At 35.9% G+C, this 21085-nt stretch overlaps 1 protein-coding gene across 14 annotated transcripts in view; it reads left to right on the top strand.

Annotated features, from left to right (window-relative positions):
- Positions 1 to 21085, top strand: part of KLHL5 (kelch like family member 5) — an 85996-nt gene that overhangs the window by 15201 nt on the left and 49710 nt on the right. For 3 of the 14 annotated variants that reach the window (XM_072737865.1, XM_072737869.1, XM_072737863.1), the window contains 4 exons: positions 3342 to 3815; positions 4921 to 5019; positions 18445 to 18627; positions 20912 to 21048. In XM_072737865.1, the coding sequence (XP_072593966.1) occupies positions 3436 to 3815; positions 4921 to 5019; positions 18445 to 18627; positions 20912 to 21048 (799 nt within the window). In that variant the 5' untranslated portion in view covers positions 3342 to 3435. Of the gene's footprint in view, positions 1 to 3010; positions 3134 to 3341; positions 3816 to 4920; positions 5020 to 8357; positions 8503 to 16872; positions 16986 to 18444; positions 18628 to 20911; positions 21049 to 21085 lie in introns of those variants that run through there. The other 11 variants (XM_072737866.1, XM_072737864.1, XM_072737871.1 and 8 more) reach the window with 8 other exon arrangements.

Here is a 21085-nt window from a genome sequence, read left to right as displayed (position 1 = left end):
GAAGCCTTAATCTCGTAAAATGCCAATCATCTCAATTAATATGCAGGTTTAATGCAATTCCAATTAGAATCTCATTAGGGTCAGAGCTTTTTGTTGAGGAGAAGATTGGGTAATGTTACTTTAACATATATACAGAAGGGTAAATATCTAAAATTAGCTTTAAAAATTAATTTATTTTTTGAGATTTATTTCTTTATTTTAGGCAGGGAGCAGCAGAGAGGGAGAACGAGAATCCCAGGCAGTCTCCCTGCTGAACACAGAGCCAACAGGGAACTCAATCCTGCATCCCTGAGATCATGACCTGAGCCAAAATCAAGAGTCAGATGCTTAACTGACTGAGCCATCCAGGTACCCTAGCTTTAAAAATTATTTTAAAAGGATATATGTGGAGGTAGGAACTTGCTTTAACAAATATTAAATATCTTACAGATAGATTATAATTAAAATACTGTACTTTTGGCATAAAAATAGGTAAATAGTAGAACAGAATTAGCACCCCAAAATTGATCTCTGTATATATGAGATGCTGATTAACAACAATACCTCATTCAGTGGAAAAAGAGTGGTTTACATTAAAATTATATTGATAGTAGAGGTCTCCTATTAGAAATAAAAAGGGCTCCAACAAATCAAAAAGGTACAGATAGCTTAATTGAAAAAAAGATGAAGAAAACTAAGCAAAAGCCTTTCACAAAGAGGATATCCAAATGCCTACTAAACATGAAAAGTTATCCAACAACTATTAATAACCAAAGAAATGCAAGGTAAAATCAAATGGGATTCCACAACGCACTCATCAGCATGACTAAAATTAAAGATTGACAATACCAGTGTGGGCTGCCTGTGGAGTAACTAGAATTCTCATATGGTTGCAGGAGTATAAATCAGTAATAGCAATTAAAGTTGAACATATGCATACCTTCTAATCTAGCAGTTTTGATTCTGTACGTATATACTCCATAGGAATGCGTATGTATGTGCTTCAGATAACACAGACAAGAACGTGCATAGCAGCAGTACTTACTTGCAAGAGTCTCTAGAAACAACTAAAATGTCTGAGCTATAGAATGTATTTTGATGGTTGTATGTTTATACAGTGGAGTGCCTGTGGCACTCTCTGGTCATCCAAAAACTATGCGACTTCCAGAAGCCTTTTTTGGGGGTAGGAGCAGAGGCTTGGTGCCATGCTTGTTGAGACCCACAAGGCTAGAGTGATTGGAGCAACTTCTCTCTGGGCAGTGGCACCTGGGCTAACCTCTGAGGATGAGTAAGACCTTAAAACCAGAGACCTTGGGACACAAACAGTATATAAAAGAGAGAGCAACGTGATGTAGACTCTGTCTTAACTGATGAAGCAGTATGTTCTTGTTGGAAAATAGAAATAAAGTTGGCTAGATAGAGTGGAGTTGGAATGGTTGATATGAAGGAGTGGGATGGAGGTGAACAGACAAGAACAGCATCGTTTTACTCTTGAATGCATCCTGCATACCACTGCCAAATTAATTTTCTAAAACATTGCCCTGTTCAACGGTCCACTTAATATTGCCTGTGAGTCTTTATACCTTTGCTTTATGTTAAGGTATTTTATATCATCGTATTCATTCCAGTTTATGTCTTATTAGTCCTTAAAATTAATTAGGTATGTCTGGCTGGTTGATCAAACTGCCATTTTTCCCCCTCTTTCTTTGTCAGTATGCTCACTGCATGCTTTTATTAATATCTTTCTTCCTTTATGAAATCTATCTTCATTCTTTCTATAACAACTTCCTATTCCCAGAGGCCTTCTCCCTAATGAAACTGGCCCGTACCACTCCACAGCATCCCAATATCTCTTTTTCTTACTGTATTTATTATTTATTCTACCTACTGGGGACAAAATTGTAGAGAGCTTTTCATGACTCTCATTCTTATTTCCCTGAATAATTTTTATTCTTCTAAAGAGCTGTGTGAAGTTAAGATCTATGCCTCCCAATCATTTTGTAAGCCTCCGAAGCAGCCTCTTTTTTTAGTCGATTGATAATAAGCATTGTCTTTCGATTGAAATAACATTAGATATTGAACACCCCAAAAACTTAATTCTGTATTTCTACATCACAATATATTAATATTGCAGCATTATCATGTGTCTTCTATTTAAATGGTCAAGTACTTTTTGTTTCAGTAACTCGGTTTAAGTCTTTTTGAAGGGAAGAAGTAAGATATTATGTAACTGTGTCCCCCACAATGCCTAGCAGAGTGTCTTGCTCACAATAACTACTCGGCATTTTAAATTTTGATTTTTTAAAAAATTTTCTTCATCAGTTTGCCCTAAGTGTAACCATGTTCAGACCATTGTTTTGTTTTTCTAACGACAGAGGGCACCATTAGGGTACTCGTACACCCAAGAAATAATCCTGTCCCAGTCCTTGGTAGCTTTCTTGAGCCACACTCTCCTCTTTCTAAATGGTGTCACACAAATTTGGAAATTATACTAAATCAAAGCCACCCGAGCCACACTCTCCTCTTTCTAAATGGTGTCACACAAATTTGGAAATTATACTAAATCAAAGCCACCCAACCCTAACTATAGAGCAATGTTGGCTTCAAGTTATTTATTTGACAAAAGAGTAAGTACTGTCATATTTTGATCCTTTGTAGTTTTCAGACTTTTTCTTTCTCCTTGTTCCTATCCTTTGATCAAATGAAACCTTACCCCAGATCTTACCATGTTAATTAAATACACTCCTTTCCCGAAGGAAGAAGATAGAAGCCGAAAGCAACAAACTGGAGCCCCACCTTTGTATTCCTCCCTCCTCCTGCCATCTAAAGAGCACAGCTTGAAAGTCACGATAACTCATCTAATTAAAACACGCTTTTTAAAAAAAATGCTTATTTTGTGATATGTCATTTAGGAATTTAGTATCAAAATGGAAACATTTTAGTTTGACGGTGATTTTTATGTACAAAGGAAAATGTTCTGGAATAAATTCCTGGTTTCAGCAGTGAAAGAGTTAATATACTAAGCAGCAGAGACTGAGATATTGCAATGGGATAGTGCTTTCTGTTTCTGTCATTTGCGGTTTAAGAAAAGAGGGTGGTGTTCTGCATTTGAAAGGACTTTAATGAATGCTGTCAGTGTTCGTGGGAGCTAATGGTCAGTATGGGAAAAGAGGGGGGAAAGTGGTCTAGCTGCTTCAGGATAGGTGGATGAGAGTTTGCTCTGATTGAACGGAATGTTCCACCGTGTTTCATCGCTATTCATTCTCCTTTGTTCTTTATAATCTGCTATATTGGTATAAAAGTTAATGTAGATATATATGTGAACGTGATTTATTTCCTTTCAATCTGTTTATTGTGTACAGCAGGGCATATACTTCTCTTGTCTTGGTTGGATGCACAAATCTGTGTGCAGTGCTTTTTGCCCGTTGCCTAGACGATCACTTGGTTTCTCTGAGGATGTCTGGTTCTCGTAAAGAGTTTGATGTGAAGCAGATTTTGAAAATCAGATGGAGGTGGTTTAGCCATCAAGCATCATCTAATTCTACAGTTGACAGCCAGCAGGGAGAATTTTGGAATCGAGGACAGACTGGAGCAAACGGTGGGAGAAAGTTTTTAGATCCATGTAGCCTACAATTGCCTTTGGCTTCAATTGGTTACCGAAGGTCCAGCCAACTGGATTTTCAGAATTCACCTTCTTGGCCAATGGCATCCACCTCTGAAGTCCCTGCATTTGAGTTTACAGCTGAAGATTGTGGCGGTGCACATTGGCTGGATAGACCAGAAGTGGATGATGGCACTAGTGAAGAAGAAAATGAATCTGATTCCAGTTCATGCAGGTTGATTATTTTCTTACCGTTAGAAATGGGGTGTGGGGGTATATTTTCTATAGTGTTAATAATTTAGTATTATTATTTATTTATCTATAATAATATATATACCTCTATGTACATATGCATATATATAACATCCTGGTATGCATATATGGTACTTTTGCTAGGGTTTACTAAAATGTTCTAATATTAATTTTAATTCTATAAAATTGTAAAGACAACAAGTTGCATTCATTTTGAAATATCTTGTGTTCCATGTATAGATATGGCTCTATCTTGAAAATAATACATAGCAATTTTATGCATCATTGCCTTGCAGTTTGCTTCATTCATTTACCTTCTATAGTTATAGCAAAACTATAGAAGACATGACATTTTACTTTGCAACAGATTATGGAGTCATTTTTTAATTTTAATGAAAATGGAAGGTTTTACAAGGAGATGCACATTGTAGTTGTCAGTAAATTTTTTTACACCATTGTAGTTACAATAATATTTTTCTTACGGTTATTTCTCTTTGTCCTATGTTGCAGCCCTCCAGACTAATGCAGGAAATACAGTAGCATGTCTCTTTCTGAGATGACAGCTTCTAATTCCTGTTACCTTCACTTCACTGAAAATTGTGCTATTTAGGGAAGTGAAGGACATTCTTCACGAGAGTTTAAGGAAACACAGGGGCTAGATATGGTCAGCTGCTGAAACAGGGAGAGGAGAAGGGAGAGTGAGTTTGAGGAGAGAACGTAAGGAAAAAAATTGGTTGATTTCTCAATGACTTTATTCATCTTCCCCTTTGAAACCTGGCTTTATCTTTGAAATGAATTTTCTTGTCAGTTTAAACTTTTGTAGCATATTATGTAACAAGTGACAGCATGAAAATCATCTTTCTGGTTCATTTTCATGCAAAAATATTTCTAAATATTTAAAGGCTATTTGTCTAATTTGATTCCTGGATTCTTTTTAAAAAATTTCTCTGCAGGTTTTGATAACATTTGGAATTTGTATGTTGGTTCTTAATTATAGATATCATAAGAGATGGAGACAAAATGAGTTCATATATTCATGTATCTCTTACTTGGGGATATTTATTGCCTTCTCCTTTTCTAACCTTCAGAACATGGAATTCTGAACTGTGGTGTTGGAATAATAATAAATATAGACCAGCCATCTATAATCATTTGTATAATGGAAAGAGGGGCATATCTTTACATAGGTAACTAGTGTATTTAATTTAAAAATTTTTTAATTAGTTCGTAACTTGGCATTAGATGAATAAGAGCCACAAATAATTTTAATATGGAGATCAGTTTGAGTTAGTATGGTATGATTGCTTTGTATTTTCTTTAGGGACTTGTTGCCATAAAGAGAATAATAATATATATAGTAAAAGGTTCAGGGTTTATCATTTTTGTGGAAAACCAAAAAGTAACCATCTTTCCATTTGAAAATAAATGCAGTGTATCAAAACTATTTTAACAAAATCAGAAAAACAAAACATTCGTTCATCACCATAAATTATAAAAATCTTAACATACACATCTACTACCTGGAGAGATTATACATATGCGAGTATAAAATTTATATACACTGTATGAAGTTGGAAAGGTTATACACACATTGGTTGCTATCATTTACTTCCTTACAACAAAGGTAGTATGCATAGCTAATGATTATTGACATTAAGTTATTGTATTCTTTAGTATCCATATCGAAATACCATCTTAGTGAGGTATTCAGTATGAAAGAAAAAGACTACTTTTTTTTTTTTTTTTTTTTTTTTAGTGAGAGATTGCTATATGTGTACTTCAAGGACTTAAAATTGACATTTTTACTTACAGGATATATAAAAGAAAGACAACGATATTTAAAAAAATCTAAATGTAATTGTTTTTGAAATGCTAATCAAGAAGCTTGAGAAAGTAAATAATAAGTTGGGAATAAATAGTGTACATCTGCAGTGGCCAAACTATTCCTAAAATATTATTTCAAAAATAAAATGTACTTTTAAAAGGTCTCTGAATTTTAGATAGAAGAGGAGAAATGTTTCAAAGCAACTTGATATTCGCAAAGATTTGAAATTTCTATACTAATTTCTTACTGCAAAAAAGCAAAAGACAAACCATTCTAGATTTAGAAATGTCATTTGTGTGTACACTACTCCTCTTCTGTTTTTTTTCTAGATTAAATATATCTGATTCTCTCATCTTCCTTCAGTCCTTCAGCTCTTTGTCGTAAGGATACATTTATTTGCCCCTAGCTTTTTGATTAAGTGAGCAGTCTCTTTAGGTGGTTGCCCTTCCACTGTAAACAAATCAAAGGCTGTCACTGTTAAAGGAAGCTACACTGACATCAAATTTTTGTATAGAACTTGGGAACAATTCTTTTTTTTATGTAATATTTACAAAAGATGAAACATAGTAAACATGCGAGTATGTTAGAGATTGGTATCTTAAAATATTAAAGACCTAACAGGGAAATATATAACATGATATATGGAGAATTTCTAATTTAAGCATTCATAATAATTAGGTAGAGCTCAGAACTTAGACTGAAATTTTGAATTATTAGAAAAAAGGGAAAACAGCTGAGCAGTTTTACCTACACAAAATCTTAGCACCCACAGTGGATCTGCACAATTTAAGACAAATGTTTAAGGCATCATATGTTGTTTATATGTTTGATTAGTTGCATTCTAACTAGGAGAAATGTCAACCTCAGCCCTTTGACTTCTGCTAATTTCTCCTGCCACACATATAAGTGATTTTAAAGTTTTCATCTTTTGGGGGCACCTGGGTGGCTTGGTTGGTTGAGAGTCCACCTCTTGATTTCAGCTCAGGTCTTGAGATGGAGCCTCACATTCAGTTCTATCCTGAACATAGAGTCTGCTTGGGATTCTCTTTCTCTCCTGCTCCCTCTACCCCTCCCTGCTCTTGCTCTCCAAATAAATAAAATCTTTAAAAGTTTTCATATTTTTAAAAAGATTGTATTTATTTATTCATGAGAGACACAGAAGAGAGGCAGAGACATATGCAAAGGAAGAAGCAGGCTTCCTGCAGGGAGCTGGATGCGGGACTTGATCCCAGAACCCTGGGATCACAATCTGAGCTGAAAGCAGGTGCTCACCTACTGAGCCACACAGGTGCCCAGAAGTTTTTGTATTTTAGCTTTGATCTTAGGTCTGTAGCCTAGCCAGCGGTTTCTCCATGGGAATCATCAAAGTCATTACTTTGATATTGAAATACAATCCTTATTTTTCAAACTATGAGGAATTTTAGACACTAAGGGGGATTATCACTGTGCAGTAGGTTTCTAATACCTTAATTCAGGATGAATTTTTTTCCAGGGCCAGAAAAGTTTACATTGTGACCCACTGTGTGAGCACATACAGTACAAACACAGTTTACACTTCACTTGACGAGCCAGCTTTGAAGTTATGGAATTTTTGACATCTTGAGAGAAATTACACTATTTCAAGCTTTGTTCATAGAATTTAATATTTTATATGTCAGATCTGTATGTCACATTTTTAGTCTATGTGTAAAACATTACTGTGCTTTATAAATACTCAAAAAAGCAATAGCTAATACTAGCTGGGTGCTTAGTATCTGCAAAGCACTGTTTTAAGCATTTCATTTAATTCATTTAATCTTCACAACAAATTTCTGAGATAGCCAGAATTAGCCAGTTATTCTAATTTTATAGATGAACCAATGAGGAACAGAAAAGCTAAATAACTTGCTCAAGGTCAGTAAGTGAAATAAAACTGCCTTAAAAAAAATTTTATATCTTTACAACTGTTTTAGATTTATAGGAAAATTGAAAAACAGTATAGTGAATTCCTTTATACCCCACACCCAGTTTCTCCTATGTGTAATATATTAGTATGGCACATGTCTTACTTAATAAACCAATATTGATAAATTATTATTAACAAAAGTCCATACTTTATTCACATTTTCTGAATTTCTACCTAATGTCCTTTTTCTGTTGTAAGATCCCATCCAGAACACCACGTTACATTTAGTTATCATGTCTCCTTAGGCTTCTCTGGGCTGCGATAGTTTCTCAGACTTCCATTGTTTCTGATGACCTTGGCAGTTTGGGGAGTGGGGTCAAGTGTTTTGTAGAATGTTTTCTCAATTGAGATTTATATGATGTTTTCCTTGTGATTAGACTGAGGTTATGAGTTTTGCGGAGGAAGGCCACAAAGGTGTAAAGTGCATTTTCATCACATCACATCAAGGATGCATACTATCAGCCTGACTTATCGCTGTTGATATTGACCTTGATTATTTGGAAGTAGCTGCATTTTGAACCCAAAGAATTAAGATGTCGATTTCATGCTCACACACCAGTAGGCAGCTGTCTATGACTGTTTCATCACCAAGTTCAACTTGGATTAACATAATAGTTGATGATTCACTCTAACCACTTTCACCTTCTCTCCTCAGCTGATTTTCTCAGCCTGTTCTTGAAAGTGCCAAGCTTAGCTTGCTTACAGGTATAGTCTTTTTTTTTCTTTTAAAGATTTTATTTATTTATTCATGACAGACAGAGAGAGAAAGGCAGAGACACAGGCAGAGGGAGAAGCAGGCCCCATGCAGGGAGCCTGACGTGGGACTCGATCCCGGTTCCCCTGGATCACGCCCTGGGCTGAAGGCGGCGCCAAACCCCCGGGCCACTGGAGCTGCCCCAGGTATAGTCTTTTAATGGGGCCACAACTCTTCAACCACAGCCATCTATCTGACTCGTGTTACTTGGTGGCTTATTCCCCCCATATTTCAACTGCAGATGCACAACACTCTTCTTTGATGCCTCTTGAAGGCATTTAGGGCTTCCTCATCTCCCAGCAAGGAGTTATCTTTACCTTTTCTCAAGTGCTACCTTCTTTTTCTTGACCTTCTTTATGTTATCTCTGCATCTTCTTGTTTGAACCAGTGTATTAATTCTGGTATAGTTTGTTGAGATGTGAAGAATCACATCTTTTTTTTTTTTTTTTTTAAGATTTTATTTATTTATTAATGAGAGAGAGAGGCAGAGACACAGGCAGAGGGAGAAGCAGGCTCTGTGCAGGGAGCCCGACATGGGACTCGATCCTGGGTCTCCAGGATCAGGCCCTGGGCTGAAGGCGGTGCTAAACCGCTGAGCCAGTGGGGCTGCCCTAATTCTGGTACAGTTTGAAATGAAATCCTCAACATTTCCACATGAAACGAATTCTGTTCCCAGAATTGGCAAAGAAGCTTAACTATAATGCGCTAGTACCTGGGAAGACTATATTGCATGTCCTCCCTCACATGTAAATGTCCAAGTCATAGCTGGAATTCCTTTGACATAAACCTATGGAACATCTTCTCACAAGACACTGTGTGTGCATTTGCAGGTATGTGCAGGCCTGTGTGTGCACATGTGAGTGTTAAATATTTTCTCTACAGTTCAAGGAGCTCATATACCTTCTGAAGCATCTCTGTCTGCTTTTATCACTCTTACTTATCATGTTTTTTTAAAGATTTTTTTTTATTTATTCATGATAGAGAGAGAGAAGCAGGCTCCATGCAGGGAGCCTGACGTGGGACTCGATCCTGGGACTCCAGGATCATGCCCTGGGCCAAAGGCAGGCACTTAAACCGCTGAGCCACCCAGGCTGCCCTTACTTCTCAGCTTTAAGCCACTGAAGTTCACTGGGTGATTTAAACAAAATGGGGATTTACTGGAATTGTATTAGTTCCCAGAACTGCTGGGAAAGCTGAAGAATCGGCCTAGGACAAAGAATAGGCAGTTCAGTTACACAACTGGCCCTTTTAACTTCAGATTTTACAGGCAGAAGAAACTGCCTTTATGCTGCTTACTGCTTATATTTCATTTTTATCCATTTGGAACTAGATAGTGAGGTTTTACATTTTTTAATATTAGGTATATTAGGCATGAAAACAATCACACACACACACCCTACATATACACCCATATGTGCATAGCCATGTAATTTGGTCAGTTAACTTTAGGGAGCCTATTAGTAGAGAATAGGCTAAGATGAGAAGAGATTCAGAAATACAGTGGCTCAAATAAAACAAATTTATTTCTCTATTTCCTAACAGATGGGTAAGTGGCTCAGGGCAGATAGGTAGCTCTGCTTCACAAGTTCACTCAGAGACCAAGATGCTTTCCATACTGTTTCTCCATCCTGTAGGGTACTATCCTTTATGTTCAAAGCTAGCTTACTCAACTCCCTCTCTGCATTCCAGCCTGTGGGAAAGCCCAGCAAAAGGAAAGGGAGGACGTTAGGCCAATAACACAAGTTGCATGTATCAGCTCTGTTGACATCCTATTGGTGAGACCTAGGCATGTGGTCACAATTAGCTGCAAGGAAGACTCAGAACTACTGTAATCTTTATCTGCGTAGCCAAGTGTCCAGCAAAGCTCATTACTGTGGTAGAAGGAAAGAATGATCTAGGAGTTATAATCAACAGGTGCAAGAGGTGAAGATAGCTGAACAGAATTCTTCAGAACGGATTTTTTAAACTCCCCACCCCATTATGTAATATTTTGACCATAGAGACATTGGAGAGTAGAAATAGTTAAAAACAGAGGGGATCCCTGGGTGGCTCAGCAGTTTGGCGCCTGCCTTTGGCCCAGGGCGTGATCCTGGAGTCCCGGGATCGAGTCCCACATCAGGCTTCCTGCATGGAGCCTGCTTCTCCTCTGTCTGCGTCTCTGCCACTCTCTCTCTCTCTCTCTGTGTGTGTGTGTCTCTCATGAATAAATAAATATTTTTTTTAAAAAAACAGAACAACTGCTAATAACCCTGCCAACCCAAAATAATAGCCACTGACAATCTGGGGAAGTGTCCTTCCAGTATATTTTCTGTACATGTATAATAAAAATATGTATCTTTAGAGTGAAAATCTGAGCCTTACTGTAGATACTATTTTTTTTTAAGATTTTATTTATTTATTCATGAGAGACACACACACAGAGAGGCAGAGACACAGGAAGAGGTAGAGGCAGGCTCCATGCAGGGAGCCCAATGTGGGACTCGATCCTGGAACTCCAGGATCATGCCCTGAGACGAAGGCAGACACTTAACTGCTGAACCACCCTAGCGTCCCTACTATTTTGTAACCGACTTTTTTACTCTAATGTAAATATTAAAATTAGGACTCTTGTCACACAAGACAGAAACCTAACTCAAACTGATTTAAGCAAAAACTAGAAATTTTTGGTTGATGTAAGTAAATAAAAAATCCAAGGATAGATCTTAGCTTTATTCATGGCTGAATTCAGATACTCAAATAACACTAGAAATCGATTATTCTCCCTGTCTAGACTCTGTTTTCCTTTGTGATGGCATTTTCTCATGCAGGCTCTCAGTGTGGTAGCAAAAACCACTAGCAACTGCAAGTTTACTTTTTATTAGCAACCTCAGTGGAAAGAGAGTGACTCTTCTTGGAACCTCAGTGGAAAGAGAGTGCCAACCAACATCTTAAAATTGACTCTGATTGGCCTTATTTGAATCATGAGTTCTCTCAAACAATCATAATTGCCAGGAGATACAATACTTTTACTAGCCAGGTCCCAGTCCCTTGTTCATTTTTGTCCAGGGGAAGATTCATCTCTGCCCATGTCATGTGGACTGACTTGGGGAATGTATGGTTTCCCAAAAGGTAGAAAGAATCCTGAAGAGGCAAAAACAATGTCCACTAAAACAGTTCTCCATGTCATCCACTTTTTAAATGGCTGCATCATCCTCCTATGCACAGATACATCTTTTGTTTAACCAATGTTCTGTTTCTTTTTGGGATTTAGATTGTTTCCAATATTTTCCTGTTAGAAACAACCTGTGAGGGCAGCCCTGGTGGCTCAGTGGTTTAGCGCCACCTTCAGCCCAGGGCATGATCCTGGAGACCCGGGATCAAGTCCCATGTCAGGCCCCCCTTGCAGGGAGCCTGCTTCTCCCTCTGCCTGTGTCACTCTCTCTCTCTCTCTCTCTCTCTCTCTCTCTCTCTCTCTCTCTCTCATGAATAAATAAATAAAGTCTTAAAAAAAAAAAAAAAAGAAACAACCTGTGATAAACCCTCCATATAGTGAGATCTGTATACAAACGTGATTGTTTCCTTTGGATAAAGTCCCAAGGATGTGCGCATTTTTAGGGTGTTTGATTTATATTCTCAAAGTTATTTCAGGAACATTACTATTATTTTCATTCTTAGGAGCATTGTATAAAATTGTCCCCTGGCCCTTCCCTTTCACACTGGCTATTATTTAAGAAAATTTGATTCTTACAAACATTTAATTCCCTTCACTGTAGATATTCTGGCCATAGTACCAGGAAAAATGCCTTTAAATTCCAAAATCAAAAATCTTTGTCTTGAGAAGGGAAGAGGTGAACGTATTCTTTTTTTCTTCCCTCTTGTCATTTCTCCGTATATACCTGCTCTGTCCTCCCCTTAAAGGAGACACCCTGAATCCTCTTTTACCTTACCCACCTAATTCCAAGGCACATTTCAGATCTCACTTCGTACTTGTTGCCTTTCCAAACACTAGCTCATATTGATCTTTCCCTTCTCTGTATTCTAATAGCAATTATACTCCAATTGGGGATGTACAAAATGATCAGCTGGAGAGATGGTAAAAATAGAGCTTCTATTTACATTTCATTTTATGCCTTTTTTATTCAAATGTAGTTGACATGCAATTTTAGTTTCAGGTGTACAACAGTGATCATTTATATACATTATAAAGTGATCACTATGATAAATCTAGCTACCATCTGTCACCATACAAAGTTGTTACAATATTATTAACTGCATCCCTTTATCTTATCCAGCAAAGCTCTATTTTTTTCTATGTTTTAGAATACAAATAATTGTACAATGGTATCTATCTTTTATAAACTGGTAAACATCCATATATTTGGGCACATGCTTAAAAGTATACAGGAAAGGATATGCATAAAAAAGATTTAGAAACTGTTAGCCTATACAAAGCAATTTACATTCTTATTTTACATTTGTGGTTTTGAATATTTGTAGAGAATGCCAAAAGATTCATGATACGGTAGTTTGCACTTTTGCAAAAGCATGAATTCTGAATACCAAAAGCTATGAGGCAGATAGCTGGGAGTAAATCACTTACCGAGGGAGTGAGCCAAACAGACCAGTTAGAATCTCAGTGCAGCTTTGTTTTCTACTCAAATCTACATACAATGTAATTCTTATGAAGTGATTTTTAAAACTTATTTTGAAAAATTACTCCATGAAGAAAGCCTAATGCAAATTCTGATGACAAAAGTGAAGAGTTCTAAGTCGTTTTTACTAAAAGGTAGTATTAGTCCTGGAACATACTTTGTATGTGTATATGCAAGTGTGCACATGTATGAAATCTGAAGGGCTAAGCCATGTTGCTATTTAATTTTTTTTTCCAGTTCATGAAACTTGACTCTTCAGATTTCCTCACTAAAGAATCCTCTCTTTCTTTGCATCTCCACAGTTTCTAACAACTGGTGCAATACTGCATAATACAGAGAGTTGCTCTGTAAATCATTGATAACTTGATTCTGTTTGATACTTGCCTCTTTTCTATGTTTAGGTGTTTTTCTGACTTACAAGTTCGTTGCCTACTGCAGAGGGACAATAGGCTAAAAATTAAATGTTTCGTTATAGCCTGCAAATATTCAGCAATGCATAGTTCTCTACAGTGAACATCTCCTATGAAAGATTTTAATGATTTACCATCCTAGTAACATCATATAAATAAAATGAAGCAGAGAGGTTAAATGTATTCCCTCTGTTATCATGTAAAAGATTGAGTAGAATATATTGAAAGAAGTATATATTAAATGCTCCATAAATGGCCTATTCCCAAATGTTTGTATTGTGTGTTGTGATGTCTATCAGGTTTACTAAAAGACCACTTTAATTAGGAAGTATGAGAATTAATTATAAAACTGATAATGCTGGGGATCATTTTTTTAAAAGACAACCAACCAACCAACCAACCAGCCAAACAGCATTATGTAAAGACAAAAGATAGGCCTTTCCATATGCCATTGAAAACCTAGATTCTACCAACAGTAGTTTACCTTGACTATGTATTTATTCTCTGCTAGAGCGGTGCATTCATCATTTCATTTAATGATTCCCCCATGAGGGATCCACTAAAGAAAGTACCATGTATTACTTACTCCTGTTTTGCTATTGAAAAAGTTAATAGAACTTTCTGCATTGACAGAAATGTACTATATCTGCACTATTCATTTTGGCAGCCATTATCCTCCTGAGATTGAGTATTTGAAATATGACTCGTCTAAAGAACTGAGTTTTTAACATAATTGTAATTAAATTAAAATAGCACAATGAGGCTAGTGGTTATTGTATTAGACGGCACAGCTCTAGAATTTTCCTAAAATGTTCTTAACCACTACACTACACGTCTCCAATTCAAATCTCCAAACCAAAGCACATAATAGGAAAAGAAGTAATAGGGAAATATTAATATTGTAAATTACACGGAGCCATAGTATTAAAAGCAGTCTGATTAGTCAGGGATATAGATGTGACCTCTGTTCCTTGGAAACCTAAAAGACATCTTGTTCTCATACCCAACAAAGGGGCAGCCACATAGCGGTATTTTGTCTAAAATTCTTAATTCTCTTTTCTTTCTGTGGGATTACCTTCATTCATATTGTACTATCATTCTCCTTTCGTACCCTTAGCCCTTGAGCTCACTGATACCTTAAGGGTAAAGGCCTAAGAATCTCCATTTATTTGTGAGTGGTTTGGGCAGCACTCTGAAGGCTTCCTGATCCTAGCTTTGTAACTGGCTGCCTATGTGTCTTTAGTGGATTACTTTGTCCATTTTAGGCCTCAGATTTTCTCATCTCAAAATAAGGGAATTGAATTATTTTTATTTTTGGGGGGAATTGAATTATTATTATTTATTTATTTATTTATTTATGATAGTCACACAGAGAGAGAGAGAGAGAGAGAGAGAGGCAGAGACATAGGCAGAGGGAGAAGCAGGCTCCATGCACCGGGAACCTGACGTGGGATTCGATCCCGGGTCTCCAGGATCCCGCTCTGGGCCAAAGGCAGGCACTAAACTGCTGCGCCACCCAGGGATCCCTAGGGGAATTGAATTAAATGCATAGGTTCCTCCTAGATGGAAAAATTCTGTATATAATTTTTTTAATGGCCAAGGTCCTGTAATTGTATAGAGATGCAGTAATTTTTTTAGTAAATTCTTGTATTATTAAAATTATATATATAAACTCCCAAGTTTCTTAGAAACAAAACAAGAAATGCCAAAAAGCTGTGCAGCTCTTCAAGTCTTTTTTTTTTTTAAGATTTTATTTATTCATGAGAGACACAGAGAGAGGCAGAGACACAGGCAGAAGGAGAAGCAGGCTCCATGCAGAGAGCCTGGCATGGGACTTGATCCCAGGTCTCCAGGATCAGGCCCTGGGCTGAAGGTGGCACTAAACCACTGAGCCACCGGGGCTGCCCCACTTCAAGTCTTTTTAATAGCTCTGTTTCTTACTCTTTCACGCTCCTTTTGTGAATGGGTGGCTTCACTTTTCCATAGGATACAAATCAGAAGCCTGCATTCCTTTTGTAGCAGTGGATGGAAGTGATTTCCGTACCCAGAAATCCTAGTGAATTATTTGTCACAATGAAATAATATGCTTATTTAACATGTGATGCCAGTAGAAGTCTTGAAAGCAAATAACAAAGTTTGAAATGTTATTTTAGAAAAATGTTACCATTTGTTAACATGTTTACATATAAATGATTTTTGATGTTTTACCTTTATGCTCATTTTAAAAATAACAAATATTCCATTAAGTTCAACTAGTTCATTTAAAATATTTAAGTCAAAAAAATTCAGTTTACACATGTTTGAAATAAAGTATCAATGGTATAAAGTGGTGCTTTGAACCTGTAAGTTCATCACATGCTAATTTGTGTAATCTCTTCCTGAAGTATACACCACTGCTTTTCAGCCTGTGATGTGTGTTCACATCACCTGTAGGGCTTTCAAAAAAATGTAAGTTCAGGTTCCATCTCAGACGTAGTGAATCAGTCTTGGGGAATGAGGCTCTGAACACAGATGCTGAAAGTGTCCTCAGGCTGTTCTTACTCATTCCAGAAGTTAAAGAGCCAAGCATCCTGAAAGTTCTTGATAGGAAAAGGTATTGCTGATTTATTAATTAGGCTTATATACCAACATCAAAACTAGCCTTGTAATCCTATTATAAAATTCTATTGGTCTTTCAAAAGTTAACACTGATTAGCATTTATGTTTGGATGATGGCAATTCATCACTCAAAAACATTCAACTAACTCAAAAACATTCAACTGTCTTGCCACCAATAAGAATTTAATATAAGAAATGTAATACAAAATATAGGAACCCTAAGAAAGAAGTATTTGATTTCCTTACTTAATCTTGTTCTTGAAAGAATTTGTGGTTTATGAAAATTAAAAATTCTAATTTTCTTTCATTATTAGATCAGTAAAACTCTTCTAATCATTTGTCAGTATTTTGACAATATAAAACTTCATTTTATTGCAATATGTTTAAATCTTCAAATTGTTCTTCACCAAAATTACCATCATCTGTCATTGCTCATGTTATGTTTTCTCCTAGATTTTAAAATGATTTTTAATTCTCATTCTTTTCTGTAAGCAACCTATAATTACACATTACTCAATATAGTTTTATAATAATCCTCTTACATGTTGAGTATCTTATCCTGGGTTTTCCAAGTCCTTACACCAATAATATTCATAGTGTATGACACATGCATTCCAGATAATATATATTTTGCTTGTATTATTGTTATTGACAATTATTTTCCAAGAACATTTTTGTATGCATTACATATTTGTATGCATTAAAAATGTGTTGGGCAGGAGAATTTAGGTAGAGATTCTGCTCTCTTCTAAAATAGATAAATCTCAATACAATGCGAGAATTCTTGTGAGTGTAACTTATGTGAATGTTCTTACCTGGGTGACCTTCCATGTGTATGTTTACCTGTTCCTTCCTCTAAGCCCTCCTCTTCACTCAGCTCCTGTAAAGAGAAAGAAAGCACGAGAAAGGAACACCTGCTCTTAGCCACGGTACCCTGGACATGATGCAGTTTGTTTCCATTATAAGACCACACCTGTCTTAGAGAGGCTGGTAATGCGGTCTAGTTATATTCTCCAAAGAAAAAGAAAAAGGGCTTTAAAAGTGAACACATAGTGGTCTCTGTGACAGCCCTGTCTCTGTCATGAACAAACTGCGTGACTCCTGGCAAAGCACTTACTCTCCATGGCTTCCCTTCTCTACTTTAAAAGTGAAAGATCCAGTGACTTTTCCTTTTTTGATAGAATTATTAAATGTTTATATTAAGAATAATCTCAAGATACAGTGAGGATTGAATCGACAGAGCATTTGTCAGAATCATAATATCCCTAAAAGTGGATCTGACAAGAAATGAGAATTAAGTTATGGTGTTATTGGTAGTTAACTGCATAGCCAATGGATGTTGATTATATGATTCAAGTGATCTGGTGGGGGACGGTGCAGGGAGGGGTAGACCTAGGACTTAGTTCCTAATAGTAACCCTTTTACTTTTTCACCATTTCCATCAGTAAATCAAATGAAACCATAGAACTCCTACTTTCAAATTAATGATTTGGAAATTTCATATAATGTTTAGATACCTAAGTTAGGCCATCAGATTTCTTTTACCTATAATATAAGTTATAGGTTATCTGGGCTTTTGAAGACAGGCTAGAGAATCAGATGAATTATTTGTAACATTGTTTTTATCACAGTGTACGTTGACCCTTGAACAATGTGGGAATTAGGGACACCAACACCCATACAGTAAAAAATCCACATAGAACTTTTTACTCCCCAAAAATTTAACTAGTAATAGCCTGCTCTTGACCGGAAACCTTACAAATATTATGAAGAGTCCATAAAATTTTTGTGTTTTATGTATTATATATTATATTCTTACAATAAAGTAAACTAGAATAAAGAAAATATTATTAAGACTAATATAAGGAAGAAAAAATACATTTTTAGTACTGCACTATGTTTATTGGAAAAAATCCATGTATATGTGGACCCAGACAATTTAAGCCCATATTGGTCCAAGGTCAACTGTGTTTTATGTTCTAAACAGTTATCCTATAAATGAACTGTGGACTATAACCCATTTTTAAGTTAAGGATGGCTTGGACTTATGTTTCTAAAATAGTTTCATTGCCTTTCTGCTTCCAAAGAATGATCTCTTATACCCTTAAATATAATGTTAGGAGATATACTATTATTATGAATATAGCTTGGCTCTTTTTCAACAGAGAAATTATTTTGACCAGCAGAAAAATCTCAAAAATAGGCACCACAAAGAATATATGTAGTAATTAACTAACACGTCACATTCACTCACAATTTTTACAAGACACACCTAGAATTTGAGCCATCATTGAATTTAAAAGCCAAAAATGATGAATGATTACATGTTACTATTGACTGGCAGCATTGATGACTTCTAGTACATTTAAAGGTTTTTAAAGGACTTGATAGAAAAGATCTTTTCAATGTGATAGTAATATTTCAAAAGATGTGTTGTCTTTCTTTTCAGGACTTCCAATAGTAGTCAGACATTATCATCCTGCCATACTATGGAGCCATGTTCATCAGATGAATTTTTCCAAGCCCTTAATCATGCTGAGCAAACATTTAAAAAGATGGAAAACTATTTGAGGCATAAACAGTTGTGTGATGTAATTCTAGTTGCTGGTGATCGCAGAATTCCGGCACATAGGTAATTGTTTTCTAAATCTCTATATGTGAGAAATATTTCCATACTAATTTACTTATATGTACATTGAGATATTGCTCCAACTAACTATTCCATATGCTTTTGGAAAGGGATATCTTTCATGGGATTTCTACAAAGAAAACAGTGCACATGAAATTATTATATATTAAATGACCCCAAAGAGTCACTTTCCTTTGTAGAAACACAAAAACAAAACACACTGACCTCAGATCAGTTAGTATTACTTGTTACAGATTTCAGTTTCTATGAGCAGTTTTTCTCTTAAATTCTACCAATTAAATAAGCAAACTCAATGGAAATTTGAGCTGAATATTTAGAAGCAAAAAACCTAGTGGAATGAAATGGCAAAAACTGCAGTTTTAAAATAGCAACATCTATCCCAACTTCTATTTCCTGATCTCCAAGAAGTTAGAAAAGCAGTGATGTTAGGGAACAAAAGCCTTTAACACAAATAAAGTACTATCTTTTTTTAAATAAGAAAAGAGATGTTTAATAAAGGACAATTCATTATGTTTCTTTTGATAATTCCATGTTGAATTGTTCTGTATTAATCACTATTATGACCCCCAAGGGTTTTTTTTAAATGCTTTTAAAAACTAATTACATTCTGTCCCAAAGATTTTCTTAAACTTTCCAAAGTGGAAGTGAAATCATTAGGAAAAAATGGGCTTGGTCTTAGTTCCCAGTGATTCAGTGGGCATACATTTATTGAGATGCTATTGGAACGTGACAAAAAGTTTGTGTTATGAGCGTGGATTTATTAGAAAAGATGAAGATGCCTCAACCTGCATTTTATTAGAAAAGATGAAGATGCCTCAACCTGCATTTCAGAGACATCTCAAATTCTCTATTTCTACAACAGAGTTCATTACCTTCACTACCACATATGTGTGAACTCTTACCATCTCATTCTGGTTACCAGTGGCAGAAACTGCAAACTGGTCTCCCTGTTTTTACTCTCTTCCCCTACATTCTGTTTTCTGCAGCTATCTGAGTGATCCTTTAAAATAGAACTCAGATCTGGTCACTCTTATGATCGAACTTTCCAATGACTCCTCACATTACTGTGAAAGCCCAGTGGCCTGTGTGATGGCCATTGCCCTCTGACATTCTGTCCTTGCGCACTCTGTTTGAACCGCATGTGTCCAAGGACCTAGAGCAGTGCCCAGTACTTATTAGGTGTGAATTTCTTTAGTGAGTTGATGAATAAATAGGCAATTCTCAGAAGAAACCTGAACAACCAATATCCATTTGAAAAGATCTGTAGTCTCACTAGCAATCGGAGGAATGAAGATTAAAATGACAACGAGACACCATTTAACACATTGCAGATGGCCAAAAATTTTAACATCTGACAATGTTGTGGGAAAGTGTTCTCTCTCGTACAATGCTGCTGGGGATCTAAATTGGCACAGCACCTTGGAGAGCAATCTGGCAAACCACCCCGCAGTGTACTCCTGGGACGGAGGAGAATGGAAGTAGAGGGGAACGCAAGGGAGCTTCAACTGTTCACTGTTTATATTTCTTTAAAAATACATACATACATACATACATACATAAAGTAAATCTATATAAATGTGCCATCATAGAAATATCTCCAAGACATCAAATAAAAAAATCTACGTTTCAAAATGTGTATTTATAACTTATTTTTGTTCATATAGGGCTATCAAAAATCTGGTCAGAGATGTACCTAATATATAATAATGTACTATTATAAAAATATTATAGTTTTGTAGTGTTATAACAAAAGTATTATCATTTGATGACAAAATGTGAACATTATAATAATAATAATGTCACAAAAATTAAAAACAACCTGCTAAAACCATTCTCAAGTTTCTCCCATATGTCTACTACTTCTACAATTAAATTGAAAAAAAAAAACAAAAACCAAAAAAACCTTAGGTTATTTCCAAAATGGATAAACAGAAAATAACCTTTATGATTTTTTTCTTTTTTTATATAGTCAGTTTAACGCTGTGGGCTTTAGCTTTTCTTCTGGATGTTATAAAATGGTATTTGAGTAATGAATGGGTAAATCATTTACCTCAGCAGAAAATTTTCAGTAATGGTAATTTATTACCCCATGGAAGGAACTAGAGCATAAAGCAATTTGTCAAACTTAAAATGCATTTCCCAGTACCATGCACTTTCTGTGGGTAACAAATTTTAAAAAGAGAGAGAGAGAAGAAGCAGTATTTATTAATGAACATCAACTTTAATGTGGTCACTGATTTTTTTTTTTCTTCTGGTACGTTCTCAGATTGGTGCTCTCCTCTGTCTCGGATTATTTTGCTGCCATGTTTACTAATGATGTCAGGGAAGCAAGACAAGAAGAAATAAAAATGGAAGGTGTTGAACCAAATTCACTATGGTCTTTGATTCAGTATGCATATACAGGTAATAAATCTGAAAACATAAATCTAAAACCTCTTAA

Source organism: Vulpes vulpes, chromosome 14 (assembly GCF_048418805.1).
Source record: "Vulpes vulpes isolate BD-2025 chromosome 14, VulVul3, whole genome shotgun sequence".
In the NCBI taxonomy this organism is placed as follows: domain Eukaryota; kingdom Metazoa; phylum Chordata; class Mammalia; order Carnivora; family Canidae; genus Vulpes; species Vulpes vulpes.
This window is presented reverse-complemented; position numbering and strand designations above follow the sequence as displayed.